This window comes from Cotesia typhae, unplaced genomic scaffold, assembly GCF_013202065.1.
Source record: "Cotesia typhae breed Kobodo isofemale line unplaced genomic scaffold, CoteBio_Ctyphae contig_11, whole genome shotgun sequence".
NCBI classification, from domain to species: Eukaryota; Metazoa; Arthropoda; class Insecta; order Hymenoptera; family Braconidae; genus Cotesia; species Cotesia typhae.
The window spans coordinates 2991594-3004979 of record NW_027423711.1 but is presented as its reverse complement, the minus strand read 5'-3'; the positions used below and the strand labels follow the sequence as shown (position 1 = coordinate 3004979).

The 13386-nt window shown below is 27.8% G+C and overlaps 1 protein-coding gene across 1 annotated transcript in view; it reads left to right on the top strand.

Moving 5' to 3' along the window:
- Positions 1 to 13343, top strand: part of LOC141524388 (uncharacterized) — a 43109-nt gene extending 29766 nt beyond the window's left edge. Inside the window, exons 3-8 of the mRNA XM_074238239.1 lie at positions 1291 to 1710; positions 4085 to 4623; positions 6072 to 6551; positions 7142 to 8320; positions 8898 to 9067; positions 9147 to 13343. Coding sequence (XP_074094340.1) covers positions 1291 to 1710; positions 4085 to 4623; positions 6072 to 6551; positions 7142 to 8320; positions 8898 to 9067; positions 9147 to 9382 — 3024 coding nt within the window. The 3' untranslated portion in view covers positions 9383 to 13343. The remainder of the gene's footprint in view (positions 1 to 1290; positions 1711 to 4084; positions 4624 to 6071; positions 6552 to 7141; positions 8321 to 8897; positions 9068 to 9146) is intronic.
- The last annotated feature ends 43 nt before the right edge of the window (positions 13344 to 13386 follow it).

Sequence of the window (13386 nt, the reverse complement as noted above, 5' to 3'; positions counted from 1 at the left end):
TTAATAATCCTCATCCCCTAATATTTCAGCACGCTAAAATCAATAAGAAATTTATTTCACGAACAAGCGTACTTTTATCATTTAAAGATATCATAAGGCACAATTACAATATAGATACAATCATATGTATAAAGAAAAGAGTAGAGATAGTAATATTATACAAAGGTAGACTTCAGATCAATCAGAAAAATATACTTTAGCAGGTTAAAATAAAAATCTGGCGTATTTCTCTATTTCAAGTAACTCGTATCTCTTTTTAAAGTCACAAAGCCACTAGTTTATTTTTTTATACTTTTTTCTATCGACTCGCCATCCAATTATAGACTTCTCTCTTTACCATTTTCAGTTTCTTTTCGCAGATTTTAAAAGACTCTTGCTGTATTTATATTTATCTATATATTCATCTTTACTTTTTTTTTTCCTTCCATCTACTTTATCTCACATTGAAAAAGAAAAAAATTAAAATGTCTTTATTTACAGAGAAAAAAAAATTTGATGGCGGTAAAAATTATAATGAATACACATTATTCAATACCTACCAGTAGATTTAGATTTTCATCGCTTTTCTTCAGTTTTAAATTTTAATTTCTACGATTTTTCATAATTTTCCAATTAACTAGCATTAAACTTTATCAACTACATAATAATAATTATTACTATGGTAACTTATTTTTGAGTAATAATTTCAGTCTTTTATACATATTTTTTCAAATCACTATTAATAATTTAAAATAATAATTCTATTTAAATTAGAGAATGAGCTTTTTTTATAATTCTGAAAAATTTATTTCTTTAAATTTATGACCTTGTATTTCGTGAACTATTGACATTTTTAAAGATTTGAAGCTCATCCTGATGTTACACTCATCAAGACCTTTCATTTGAGTACCCACATGCATTTTCATATATTTTTCATATATACATATATATAATACATATAAATATATGAAAAATTGATGTGGGTACTTAAATGAAAGCTCTTGATGAGTGTAACATCGGGATGAGCTTAAATCTTTAAAAATGTCACTAGTTAAAAAAGTACAGTGCAATTTAATAAAAGTCATTATTTAATAAAGTAAAATTTTATTTATTTATAGTCCACAATCGTTCATTTAAAATCCACGAATCATTTGTATATCTATACCTATGTAAATAAGGTGAACAATAGCGCGAAAGATTTAAAAGTATTTTTTGTAATTTATTTTAATTAATTTTATTATGGAAAATGAGATTATGAGGCGTTTCCAAACTTTTTAGTTTATTCTATTAAAAAAAAAAAAATTGTTTTAGGTTTATCCATTGAATTCGCCAGTAAAAAACGTAGACAATATTATCATAAACAACGGGTCAACGACGACGTACGAAGGCGCAACCACAAACTCATCTGGAACTTCAGGTGGAACAGGAAGCGTCAATTTATCCTCGCCCGAAAGCGCTTATAGCACCGGGTACTCGACTGACGGAACTTCACCAGGGGCCAGTTATCCACCGGAGTATTACATAAATATCAGAACGGGAACGCACTACTTTCAGAGTAACAAAGGGGCTCGCGTTAACAAGCGACCCGGTGAAACTACCAGCGTGATGGTCAACGGTCCAGTAAATGAGGTACAACGCGAATGCGTCGAGAATGTCAGGGTGAATGGTAACATCAACATGACACGAGAAAACAAACTCATCAGAGAACTCAAAACGACCATTCCCTTCCAGGTAATATTACAATAACTTGCACAAAACATTTATCGGAAAACACATTCTTCCTCAATCCGATAAAATTATTATTATTTCTATTAAATGTTGTTTTTATACGATAAACAATTTTGATTTTTCCATTCAGGTCAATGAAAGAAAAAAAATATTTAGTATGAAGCTTACGAGTATAATAAACCAATCAATACTTTGACGTATTAATTAAATAGGAGTTGTTGTGAAGTAAAACGAGGTCAAAAGTTTGATTTTTTATCTTATCAGTTGAAAAGTTTATCGTGATTGTTACGGAGCACGTCAGGTTATATGGAGATTATCGTTGAACCTTACGCAAAGAGTTCATGACCTGAGATTAGCTGTTCTTGGTAGTTAGCTTCAAAGACACGGCGGCGAGTTTATTCATATAGAATATAACACTGGTGTTGTCAAAGCTACTATATGTATCTTTTCTTCCATGGTTGTGAATTTTGCATAGATTTTAAAGTACTTCAGTATTAACAAAAAAAAAAAAAAAAAAAAAAAAACCTTAAGCTTATCTGCTGTTCTCACGGAAAAATTGTTTGCTACTATTATTTTTATCTATTAAACGCGTACCAAGTAATTTTACAACCACACCATTTTATTTCGGAAAGCTCCGGTCAAATTTTTATTAGATAAAACGGATGTTCATGTTTTTTGTTGAATGAATATTTAATTTCGATTGATTATTTCTAAATTACTTTTCTGACGGAAGTTCACAAAATTATTTTGTATTCAAATTATTGATTAATTTATAAATCGTGGATTGATGACACATTTTGTGAAAATTAAAAAACTTTTTTTTTAAAACTTTAATTTTGGTGGTCATAAAAAATTATTTTGAAATAATAATTGTTCAGAAATTTTATACATTTTTTTAAAATAGTAATTAACTCAAAAAAAAAGATAAAAAATTTTCGGAAAAAAAAATTAAAATTCTAAAATTACAAAAAATTTTTGAATAAAAAAAAAAAAATAAAATGAAAGTTTTTAAAATTGAACATTTTAGCGCCAAGTACTGTATGCAAATTTAACTATTAAAATGAGAACTTTTCTGAATACAAATTCAAATAAACAGTTTTGAATATATATTGTATTTTTATAAAAAAAAATCAAACTTTGTTGAATAAAATTTAATTTCGTTATTTCTATTAAAATTAATTTACAATCAAAAATTCAATTTATAGAATTAAAAATTAAAGTTTTGACATTTTGGTTTTCAATACCGGTTGACAAGACACGATGATAATCATCACAACCGATCCCGTAAAATACACGTCAGTTCGAATTAACGGTTTTTTATTCGACATCAGAGCATCCAATAAACGACGGGTAGCTCGTTTAATATGTAAATCGAATTGCGAAACCAACCCGACATACTGGAAAAAGGACAGGCAAATAGACAGAATAGAGGGTTGGTTACAAGAATTAAAATTCGTAAAATAATTACGACGAATTTGAAATAACAGTATCTGCATAGAAATAATCAATAATAAACGAATAAATAATTTTTTTTTCCTTGTGAGGAAAAAATTAAACTGTCACTATAGTAAATAACGACCCGCTCATCTTAAAAAATTACAGTTTTGAACAGTAAAAATTGCCGGTTCAATATATAGTCTACTAGCTTTTAACCGCGGCTTCGCTCACGTTAAAGCTCTTAGATAAATATCAAAGATCATAACATTCCAATAGAACTGAATCAATGTGATTCTAATTTTTTGACCAACAATTTTTTTATCTTTTGTAAAAAACAAATTTTTATTTTTTAATAAAAAGTCTTTTGGTTGGACGCCCTGATTTTTGAGCATTTTTTTGGAATTTTTTTCTAAAGATCAATGAGGAGATAGAACTTTAAACTTTTTACCATTTATTTATACATATTTCAAGAGCGTACAGTCAAATTTTTTGCTAAAAACATTCAGGAAAAAATGTGCTTAAATGCTTCTTAAATATCTATATTCATGCATTGCATTGCATTTTTGAAAAATGCATAAAAAAATGAGCAATTTAAAAAAAAAAATAGTTATCACAATATTAACAAATAAAAAAAAAATTTTTAAATAAAACAAAAAGTTCTTAAATTAAAAAAAAAAATTCTTAATTATTTACTTTAACATTATTGAAATTCACATAGAGAACATTATTGTTTGAAATAGTTTTTTCTTCCATGTAAATAATAAATTGTAGCATTTAAATAATAAATATTACCAAGTGATTATTAAAATCACGATTTTACTGTTTAAAACAGTAATTTTTCGCAGTTAATCATTACTTATTATAAATCGACAATTATTTATTACAGTTTACTTTTTTCCGTGCAATGCAGCCTCATACAAAAAGCTCTTTTTTATTTCAGACGACAGAGTCAGTTAACTATTTAGTCAACAAGCAGAGTCAGCTAAATTCGCAAGCTCATCAGCGCGACTCCCTCTTGCAGCAACAGCATCAGCATCAACAGCAGCAATACCACCAACAGTATCATTATCATCATCAGCAACAGCCGCAACCTCCGCCGCAGCCTAAAAGGACAGAGTCATATTCAACGGAAGTAACAGCTCGCAACAGTTTACCAGTGCCCTCATCAATTCCTCCGCCGTTAATTTCTTCGCCCTCAGCCCAATCGCCTCGGCAGCGCTCCCGCATACGAACGAATCCGTGGCTTTCCGCCAATTCTTCTGGCTCCAGCACGGCTACGACGACAACAACAGCGACAACCGAAACGATTGCCAACGGGTACAACAAATCACGTTTAATCCATGACGAGACCAGCAGCAGCTCTGGTCTCAAACTCACAGAGTCTTCCGGAAGTGCCAGTGACGTTAACGTTAATAACCATAGGAACGGCAACACTAAGAGGGAGTGCCGACAAGAAAGCCTCAGCGCAGGGCGTAGTCCGTGAGTATATCGATGCCATTGATTTTATGAAGCTTGACAGATGTTTAAACGATAGCTCTGTAAATACTCTATCTGTCTATCTATCTATCTATATGTCCGTAATGTAATGTGCAATCTACTATTCAAATAATGCTGTCTGTTATTCTGCTCAAGACACTGTCAACACCTTTCCAATTTATTTTAATTGTCATTGCGACATTTAAATTAATAAACTTTCAAAAGTTTACCAATTAAATGTTTATTTGCTTTTTTTTTCATCAAATGTTTTTTTTTTTTTTTTTTTTTTTTTATTGGAAACTTTTAATCACAAAGTACAGTTGACAATATGTCTAGAGACTTTGTTTTGTATACATATAGCTTCGGTAAACTTTTATTCGTTCGTTAAAAAAAAAAAAAAAAAAAAAAAAAAAGTTTCTGAAAGTCAAAATAAACTAACTGAAAGATTTTTTTTTTTTTTTTTTCATTGATATATTATAGCAACCTGCTTTTACTCTAAGACTGCTGAGAGTTGCGAATTATTAATAAAAGAACTTTCGATATTTTTAATTATTATGTTTAATCATAGTTTTGAGAATTTTTAAATAAATTAAAAAATTTATATTGCTGCAAGGAAAAAAGAAAACTTGAAAAATTACATTATAAATAGTAATAAGTGTCTCGTCGTATTCAAAACTAGAAAAATTACAGTTTGTAATTAAAATTTTGAATGTTAATTTTCAAAGCTTTCAATGTAAATTTTACATTTCACAATGTAATTTTTGTAAAATCTGTAATATTTACAATCTGAAACTATAATTTTTTCAGTTTTCATAACGAAGCGCTATGTTACATTATATACTGTAATTTTTCTTTTTTCTTTTTTCCGTGTGTGATAGGATCAATTACTAATAATTTAATGGACAATTTGACGAAATAAACTTATATAAAAAATATATAAAATTATGCAAAGGCACAAATTCGCGTCATAATCTTTCTGATGATATCAAATTTAATTATAAAAATATTGCCATTACAAAAATTTTCTTAAATAAATGGACTAATATTTAGCATTTAACTACATTCACATTTACAAAACAAAATATAAAAAGATATGAATAAAAAAAATTAAATTTTACACGAAATTCAAAGTTATTCAGAATTACTTTAAAAACTTGAATAAATAAATTAACTACCGCTGGAAACCATATGAAACCGTAAAAGGGCACAAATTCGGGTCAAGACCATCCCAATGATGCTAAAGTTAGATAAAAAAAATTCCATTTTATTATATAAATACACCGGAGATAAATTTTTCCTTATTCTCTTTATTATATACAGTAGATTAGAGCTCTTAAAAAAAAAAAAAAAAAAAAAAAAAAAAAGTATATATAGAAATTTATGATAAACGGTTACCATATATTTGTAATACGCAAGTATTTTTCACTAGAAACAAATATATATTTTTTTAGAATAAATCAAAATTGGAGAATTTCACCAGCGATGGATGTCAGAGCAAAAATAACGGGATTGTTAAGACGTGCTAGCAGCAGCTCATCAGACTCGTCATCAATGACCCAGAGTTTTCGATCATCAGAAGATGATATCACGCTTAACGAAATGATGGGCAAATTTGACGAGAGTTATGTATATGAAAAAGAGACGGATATATTGTCGGACAGCGATCCAACTGACTGCGAGGACTATGTCAATCACTCACCATCAGATATCGACACCGGCCAGGATGGGAGTGATGAGAATGATCCACTTGAAAATGACGAGCTTGATTATATTGACAATGGAAGTTTTCTGGATCTCGATAATCTTGAAGCAAATTTACCCAATACCGGACACTGTACTTATTTCACATTCACAACCGAGCTAACACGTCGTAGCACACGGCTCAGGGAATCTCTTTTGAAAAAACGATCTAGAGACGAATTCCATCATCGGTAAATTTTTTAGACTATTTCAAAGTTGGTTAAATTTTAACCAATTATTTTTTCTTTAGTTTTGATTTTTCACAACATGCAAAAAAAAATTTGATAATGATCGGATCATTTGTCTCCGAGTAATCATTGCAGCAAGTTCGAAAAATGCTGTTTCAAGAAAATCGCGCTTTTCTGTAACTAATGCAACTATCTAACTGCCGAGCGGCTACTTTTCAAATGGTTGTAACTCAAAAACTATTTGAGATATCGATTTAAAATTTTAGTATGTTATTTTTAAAGGTATAACTTCTCGAAATATGAAAAAAAAAAATTGGTTTTTTTTTTTATTTCACACTAAGTGTGCCCCTTAAAACTATTATTAGAATTTTTTTAATTATTTCTATAAATATAGTAATAATAGGTATTAAAAAAATAATAGTAATAAATAGGTATTAAAAAAAAACTTTGAAATTTGATTTTTTTTTTTTTTTTTTTTTTTTTTTTTTTCAATATTAAAATTGTAAAATTTTTATTTAAAAACTAAAATAGTTTTAATACAAAGTTGAAAAAAAAAAAATCAATTCTTTAAAAATTTTAATTTTTTTTTTTAGAACTTCAAGCATGAGAAATAATTCAAAGCGTCAAAGTCTTCGCCACAAAAAGTTTGATGATAAGTCCGGTGAGAAGCGTAAAAAACGTCAATCACAGCGTAAAAAATCCGGATTAGAAAAATGCGACGATGCAACAGCAAATTTAAACAGGGTATTGGTGGAAAGAATGCTGCTGAAAAACTCAGGGTTTAATCAAGGAAGCCGAAGTGTAGGTGGTACGCCAATTTGTCTTAGACGAAAAAAGCACCACGATATAAATGAGAATTTGTCATCCTTAAAGCAAAATGAAGATGACCACCGTAACTTTATTCATCCAAGTGTAATGGATAATGATATAGTAAAGCGGCGATCCAATTCGGTGAGTTATGTGAATGGAAATACATTGAAGCAGCGTACGTCTGGGAATTCTCGGATGTCAACTTTTGCATCAGAACTTGCTCTTATAGAAGCCGATAGAGAAGCTGATAGAAAATATCGAGAGCTTATAGTTGAAGCTGAAAATATTCTTGTAAATATGAAAAATACAACCACCACTACAGCAACAGCTACTGCTACTACTAACACCAGAAATACTTCGCCGGTAATACCCTCGCCGTCACGACGACTTCACAATGGATTGGCTAACAAACGGGTCGAGTTGATTAAAAATACAGAGCTAAATATTGAACTGGCGTTATTAAAAAGCCGCAATTCACAGCCAGAATTACAGAGCGGAAGTATACGTGATATAGAGCACACCAGCCCTAAACGACAATTTAACCAGCCTTTTTCACCTATCCACCGTTTTATCGAACGCAATTCTGGTAATTTTATAAAAGATAATTATCATTATCGGCAAGATAGTAAATCTTCTGAATCACCAGTTGTATTAAGGCGCACACCGCAACCTTCTCCCTGTCGTAGCTTAGTGCAAAATCGCGTTTTGATGATGGAACAAGAGACAAGAGATAGATCGAGATCTCGCGGCATTGAAATGAACGGTATTAGGTCATTTAGTCAAGATGGTAGATTGTTGAAAACATTCACCCGAGAGCAAGCATTATCACTTGCTCAAAAAACTTCTAGTCTTATGATTAAAAAAGAAATTCCGAGGAAAACTAAAGAAGATACTCCGACGTCGAGTTCTTCTGAGTCGGACGATCGATGTGAATTGAGGCGAGCACCCTTGATGACATTCAGGTAGAGTTTTACAAGATTTCTGTTTTACTTTTTGATTGATTTGTGAACTATAAATAAATAAAATTTTGCTTTATTAAATAATGGATTTTTTTAAATTGCACTGTATTTTTTTAACTATTGACGTTTTTAAAGATATTAGCCCATCCCTATGTTACACTCATTAAGAGCTTTCATTTAAGTACCCACATGTATTTTTGATATATTTTTCATATATACATATATATAATATATATAAATATATGAAAAATTAATATGGGTACTTAAATGAAAGGTCTTGATGAGTGTAACATCGGGATGAGCTTATATCTTTAAAAAATACAAATTTTATCATCAGTTCAAACAATAAATAAATTTTGCAATTAGTTCTTATGTATCTTCTTCCAAATTATTTAATTTTCTAAAAGTTCTAGATTTTTAATCCAGATATCTTAAATTCATTTTTATTTTCCTACAGTAAAATAAATTCATTAAATTAATTGAAAAATTGGATTAAAAAAAACAATAAAAAATATGAATGCTAAAAATTTGTACTTTATAAAAAAAAAATTTTTTTTAATAATATTTATTTATTTACTAGGTCTATTGATATGGGACCAGTCAAAGAAAGTACTTATTATTGTCCTCAAAGTGAACCAGTAAAGAGAAAAGTTTACGCCGGTAGTGCAACATATGGAAGAATACAAAAAACATTAGGTGAACATGTCGTTTTGAGAAATTCTGACGGAGATACTGCGACCGATGATACAGGTAATTTATTTTTTTTTTTTTTTTTTTTTTTTTTTTTACTTATCAAAATATAAATATTCATTAATATATTAAATTACAGATGATTCAAGACGGACATTGAGAGAAAAGATAGCGCAGTTACGTCAAGAGCGATTAGCAGCCGAAGCAAACTTGAATGCTCAAGACAACCAAAACTTCCAGCATCACCTCACACAGCTACGAAGACAGATGCTGATGCATACGATCGAGGGCCTAAAACGTAGCCTTGAGGATCAGTCGGCTACGCTGAAGCAGACGTGCCTGCAGGAGCCGATCCTCGATGACACGTTACCTTGAATCGATACTTAAAACTTGTCCCTCAAAGTGATTTTTTTAGTATTTTTTTTTTTCAACTTTATAACGGTATACCTAAGCGTCTATATAGGTACAGGGGGGTTTTCTTAACAGACGCCCTGCAGGGGGACTCACATATATTTTTATGTCTGTCTACAACTAAACGTCAGGAAGATTAAAAGAAACGTCAAGTCGTATATGACGTGTTATAAAAAATATTTTCCTGGCCGTTTTCAATTTTTACAAAGGCAGGTATCGATAGCCTTAATGTTTATCAATATATTCGATACATAATAATTTTATGGAATTCTGAGTTCATTATTCTTTGATCATCACCATTAACAAACACAATTGTTCATGTATTTTTTTTTTTTTTTTCAACGATACTTTTTTTAAACATATTAATTTAGGGCTTCTACGATTCTTACGGCACTACAAAAATTGAAAAAATTTTGATACTTTACGGAAAAAAGAAAAAGAGAAAAATTACATTACACGGAAAAAAGAAAACTGTAATAAATAATAGTCGATTTATAATTATTCCCTCGCGATTTCAAAATTACTGTAAAATCACAGTCAAATTTTGGTAAAATCGTAGCGAAAAAACAGCCCGTGCAAAAAAAATTCTGATTCAAAATAAATTTAAGATTAAAATTCATATTTTGACACAAATGTGAATTAGTTTTGAGATCAATCCAAATTTTAAATTGATTTGTAAATAAAAATTAACACGCCTGTAGAAATTTTGATCCTGCTTTAGAATTTTAAAAAAGACTTAAGAATATTTTATAGAATTATAAAATGTATCCTAAATATTCTCAAGTCTTTATTAATAAGTCTATTCGTTTTATTTAGTTGAGATCCATACAAATCTGTTTTCAAATCGTGGAGTCGAAAGAACCGTAGTATTGCCATAAATTTCAAAATCATTAACTCATTAAATTTTTAACACATCTTTATATTTTGATATTATCTTTTTCATAGAAATGGGCACATTTTTAGTCTACAACTCTTTGTTTAATAGGCATATTTAAGTATATGTAAATTAGTACATAAATTAAATTTGCTACGTACGAAAAATTTTTACATTTTAAAATTTACAAAATGGCTATAGTAATTTATCTTTAAACCAAATATAAATATTCAGTAATAATCAGTAATCAATAAAGAGTAGATAGTTAAAAATTATAAACATTCAATCGATAAATTAATTATTATTATTATTTTAATATTCCAGTGAATATCACCTTACGTAGAAGTATTTGGGGCATTTCACGCTGAGTCGACCACTTTTCAAATTTTTTCGCTCAATCAAAAAAAAGTTATAAATTTTTGAAAAAAATTTTTTTTTAAAATTCTGAAAACCGTTTTTTGTAAAGTAGACAAGGATATAAAAGTTTCACAGGATAAAAAAGGGTCAATTTAGCGTAAAATTCCCCATTTATATACCTTAGTTTTTTTTTTTATTGCTTTTGATTAAATTATAATATAAAAGACAGTTATCCATAACTTGTATGTTAGTATTATTTGTTTTGTTAAAAATATCCGAGATTTTTTTTATTGTAGAAAAATATCTGTATTGTAGGATATATTATTATCTTGTATTTTATGTTACAATAATTTTTTAGACAATACACGTAGCGTAGACTTAAACGTCTGTGGAGGCCATAGAAGTTTAATACAATGTTATATTTATACTTTATCCGTTGTACTGTCAATACTTTTTTTGTTTACTGTACTTAAATCGTAAGCTGTGACACAGATTATTTATGTTTGTCAGTAGGACGTTATTTCTCAATTACTTTACCAAAGATAATACAAAAATAGAAAAAAAAAAAAAAAAACTTTTCTTGATTGAAAAACAAAAAAAAATTTTATGGAAAGTTTATTACTGAATACTATTCATTTTTATGCCAAATATTGTATTCAAAGTAGATATTTATTAATTTATTCTATTTATTATTTGTATTGATGAATTATGATGATGTAATTTATTTTTTTTTTGGTAATAATTAATTTTATTAAACTATATTCAGTCACAGTGATATTTTTAAGAATAGACTGATAGCAGTACGATTAGATTTAATTAATAAATTATTAGTGTATCTAGAAATTTTAATGTGATTTACGTTGAAATGTTTTCGTCAAAAAACGAAATTTATATCAATTAATCGTAACATGCAATATTTATTTAAATTAAAATATTAGACGATAGTTAATACGTAGTTTAAATTTAGAAAATCATAGATTTTAGAATTAAACTATCTAAATAGTAGTTATTGTACTAGATAAATTATTTGTTTATTTACTGTATTTATATTAATTTTTAAAGAAGTTTGTCAGCCATTTTACAAAAAAATTTTTCAATTTTAAATTTAATTGAGCGGGTCTTCTGGTTTGAAGCCGTGATTTTTGAGCATTTTTTTGTAAAGATCAATGAAGAAATAGAACTTTGAATTTTTTACCATTTATTTGGACACATTTTAAGAGTATGCAGTTAAATTTTTAGCTAAAAAAATTAAAAAAAAAAATGTGCTCAAATGCTCCTTAAATATTTTATATTATTACATTGCATTTTTGAAAAATGCATAAAAAAATTAATTGTCACAATTTTAACAAATTTTACAAATAAAAAAAAAATTTTTAATTAAAAAAAAAAATGCTCAAAAATCAGGGCGTAAAATCAAAAGACCCCCCTAAAGAACTCAAGTTTTTATTTCAGTTGAAATAATTATAACTTAAAATATTTTTGAATATAAGTTCATTAATAATAACGTAATCAATGATAAAATTAAATTCAATTAAATGCAAGCAATTTTACCACTTGATCGTGGAAAAAATAAAGTTAAATATTTCAATTGAAATTGACACTTAAAAAAAAAAAATAGAACTGCAAAGCTGCGTTACAATTATAATTGATTTTAAATTGCCCGATGTATATAACTATTAGTATTTTTTTAAAATACTCTTAATTACTTTCATTATCATTAATAATCAAATGGTACACTAAAAAAATAGTTACCAAAAAAAATGTATTGTTGGCTGCTTTTAATACATTCCAAAAATAACATTACCATTTCAAAATTCACCAAATTCAAACAAGAAATAATAATTATAAAAAATAAAAAATAAACAAAATTGGTTTTTCAAGTGTTCCCCTGCTCGGACTTGTCTTTAGTCATCAGACGGACAGTGCAGGGTAGAAAAAAAATTAATTTATAAAGTAATGAGATAAATTTATCAAAGACTATTGTTACAATCATAAACAATAAGTTTGATCTGTCTCGAACAATTTATCATAAAATAATGAATGGTTTTTTTGTATATGATTATTAATAAATTATATTATGTCGTTGTTGATAATTGATAACAATTCTTTATCATTTATTATTTAATCCTTGGTATCTATCAAAAGTATTTAAGATTAATAAATCCTTTAAGTATTTAATAATAAACAATTTTTAATATTTACGAAAAAATTATTTAATTTATAGTAATATGATCAGGATCACGGGTAATTGGAAAAAATAATAATCAATTTCAAACAATTATCGATTTGCAACCTCTCCCTTTAAAAAATTTTTATTTTAAAGATTTTTTTGGCTGGGTTTAAAACAAAAAAAAAAACAGTGAGAATAGTGAGAAAATTTTCAATCAATCGCCCTTTTTTTTAAATGAAAATTGTCAAAATTCCGTACGTACTCTACGAGATTGTTAATAACTTTGGATTAATTACATATTTTTTAATAAAAATTTAGGGTAATAATCTTTAATGTGTCCTTAATAAAATAAAAAAAATCCGATCCCCAAATTTCTTTATTTTCCCTGTCAAAAAAATTCCCGAAATTCCCCCTTAAGTAAATTTTACTTAATTCAAGAATTTTTCATCTTGATTAAAGACAATTAAACTCTTCAAAATTGTTTAAAATTGATTAACATTATTTTTTCCAATTACTCGTGATGCTGATCATATTACTATAAATTAAAATGACATTAAAGTTAGCGGT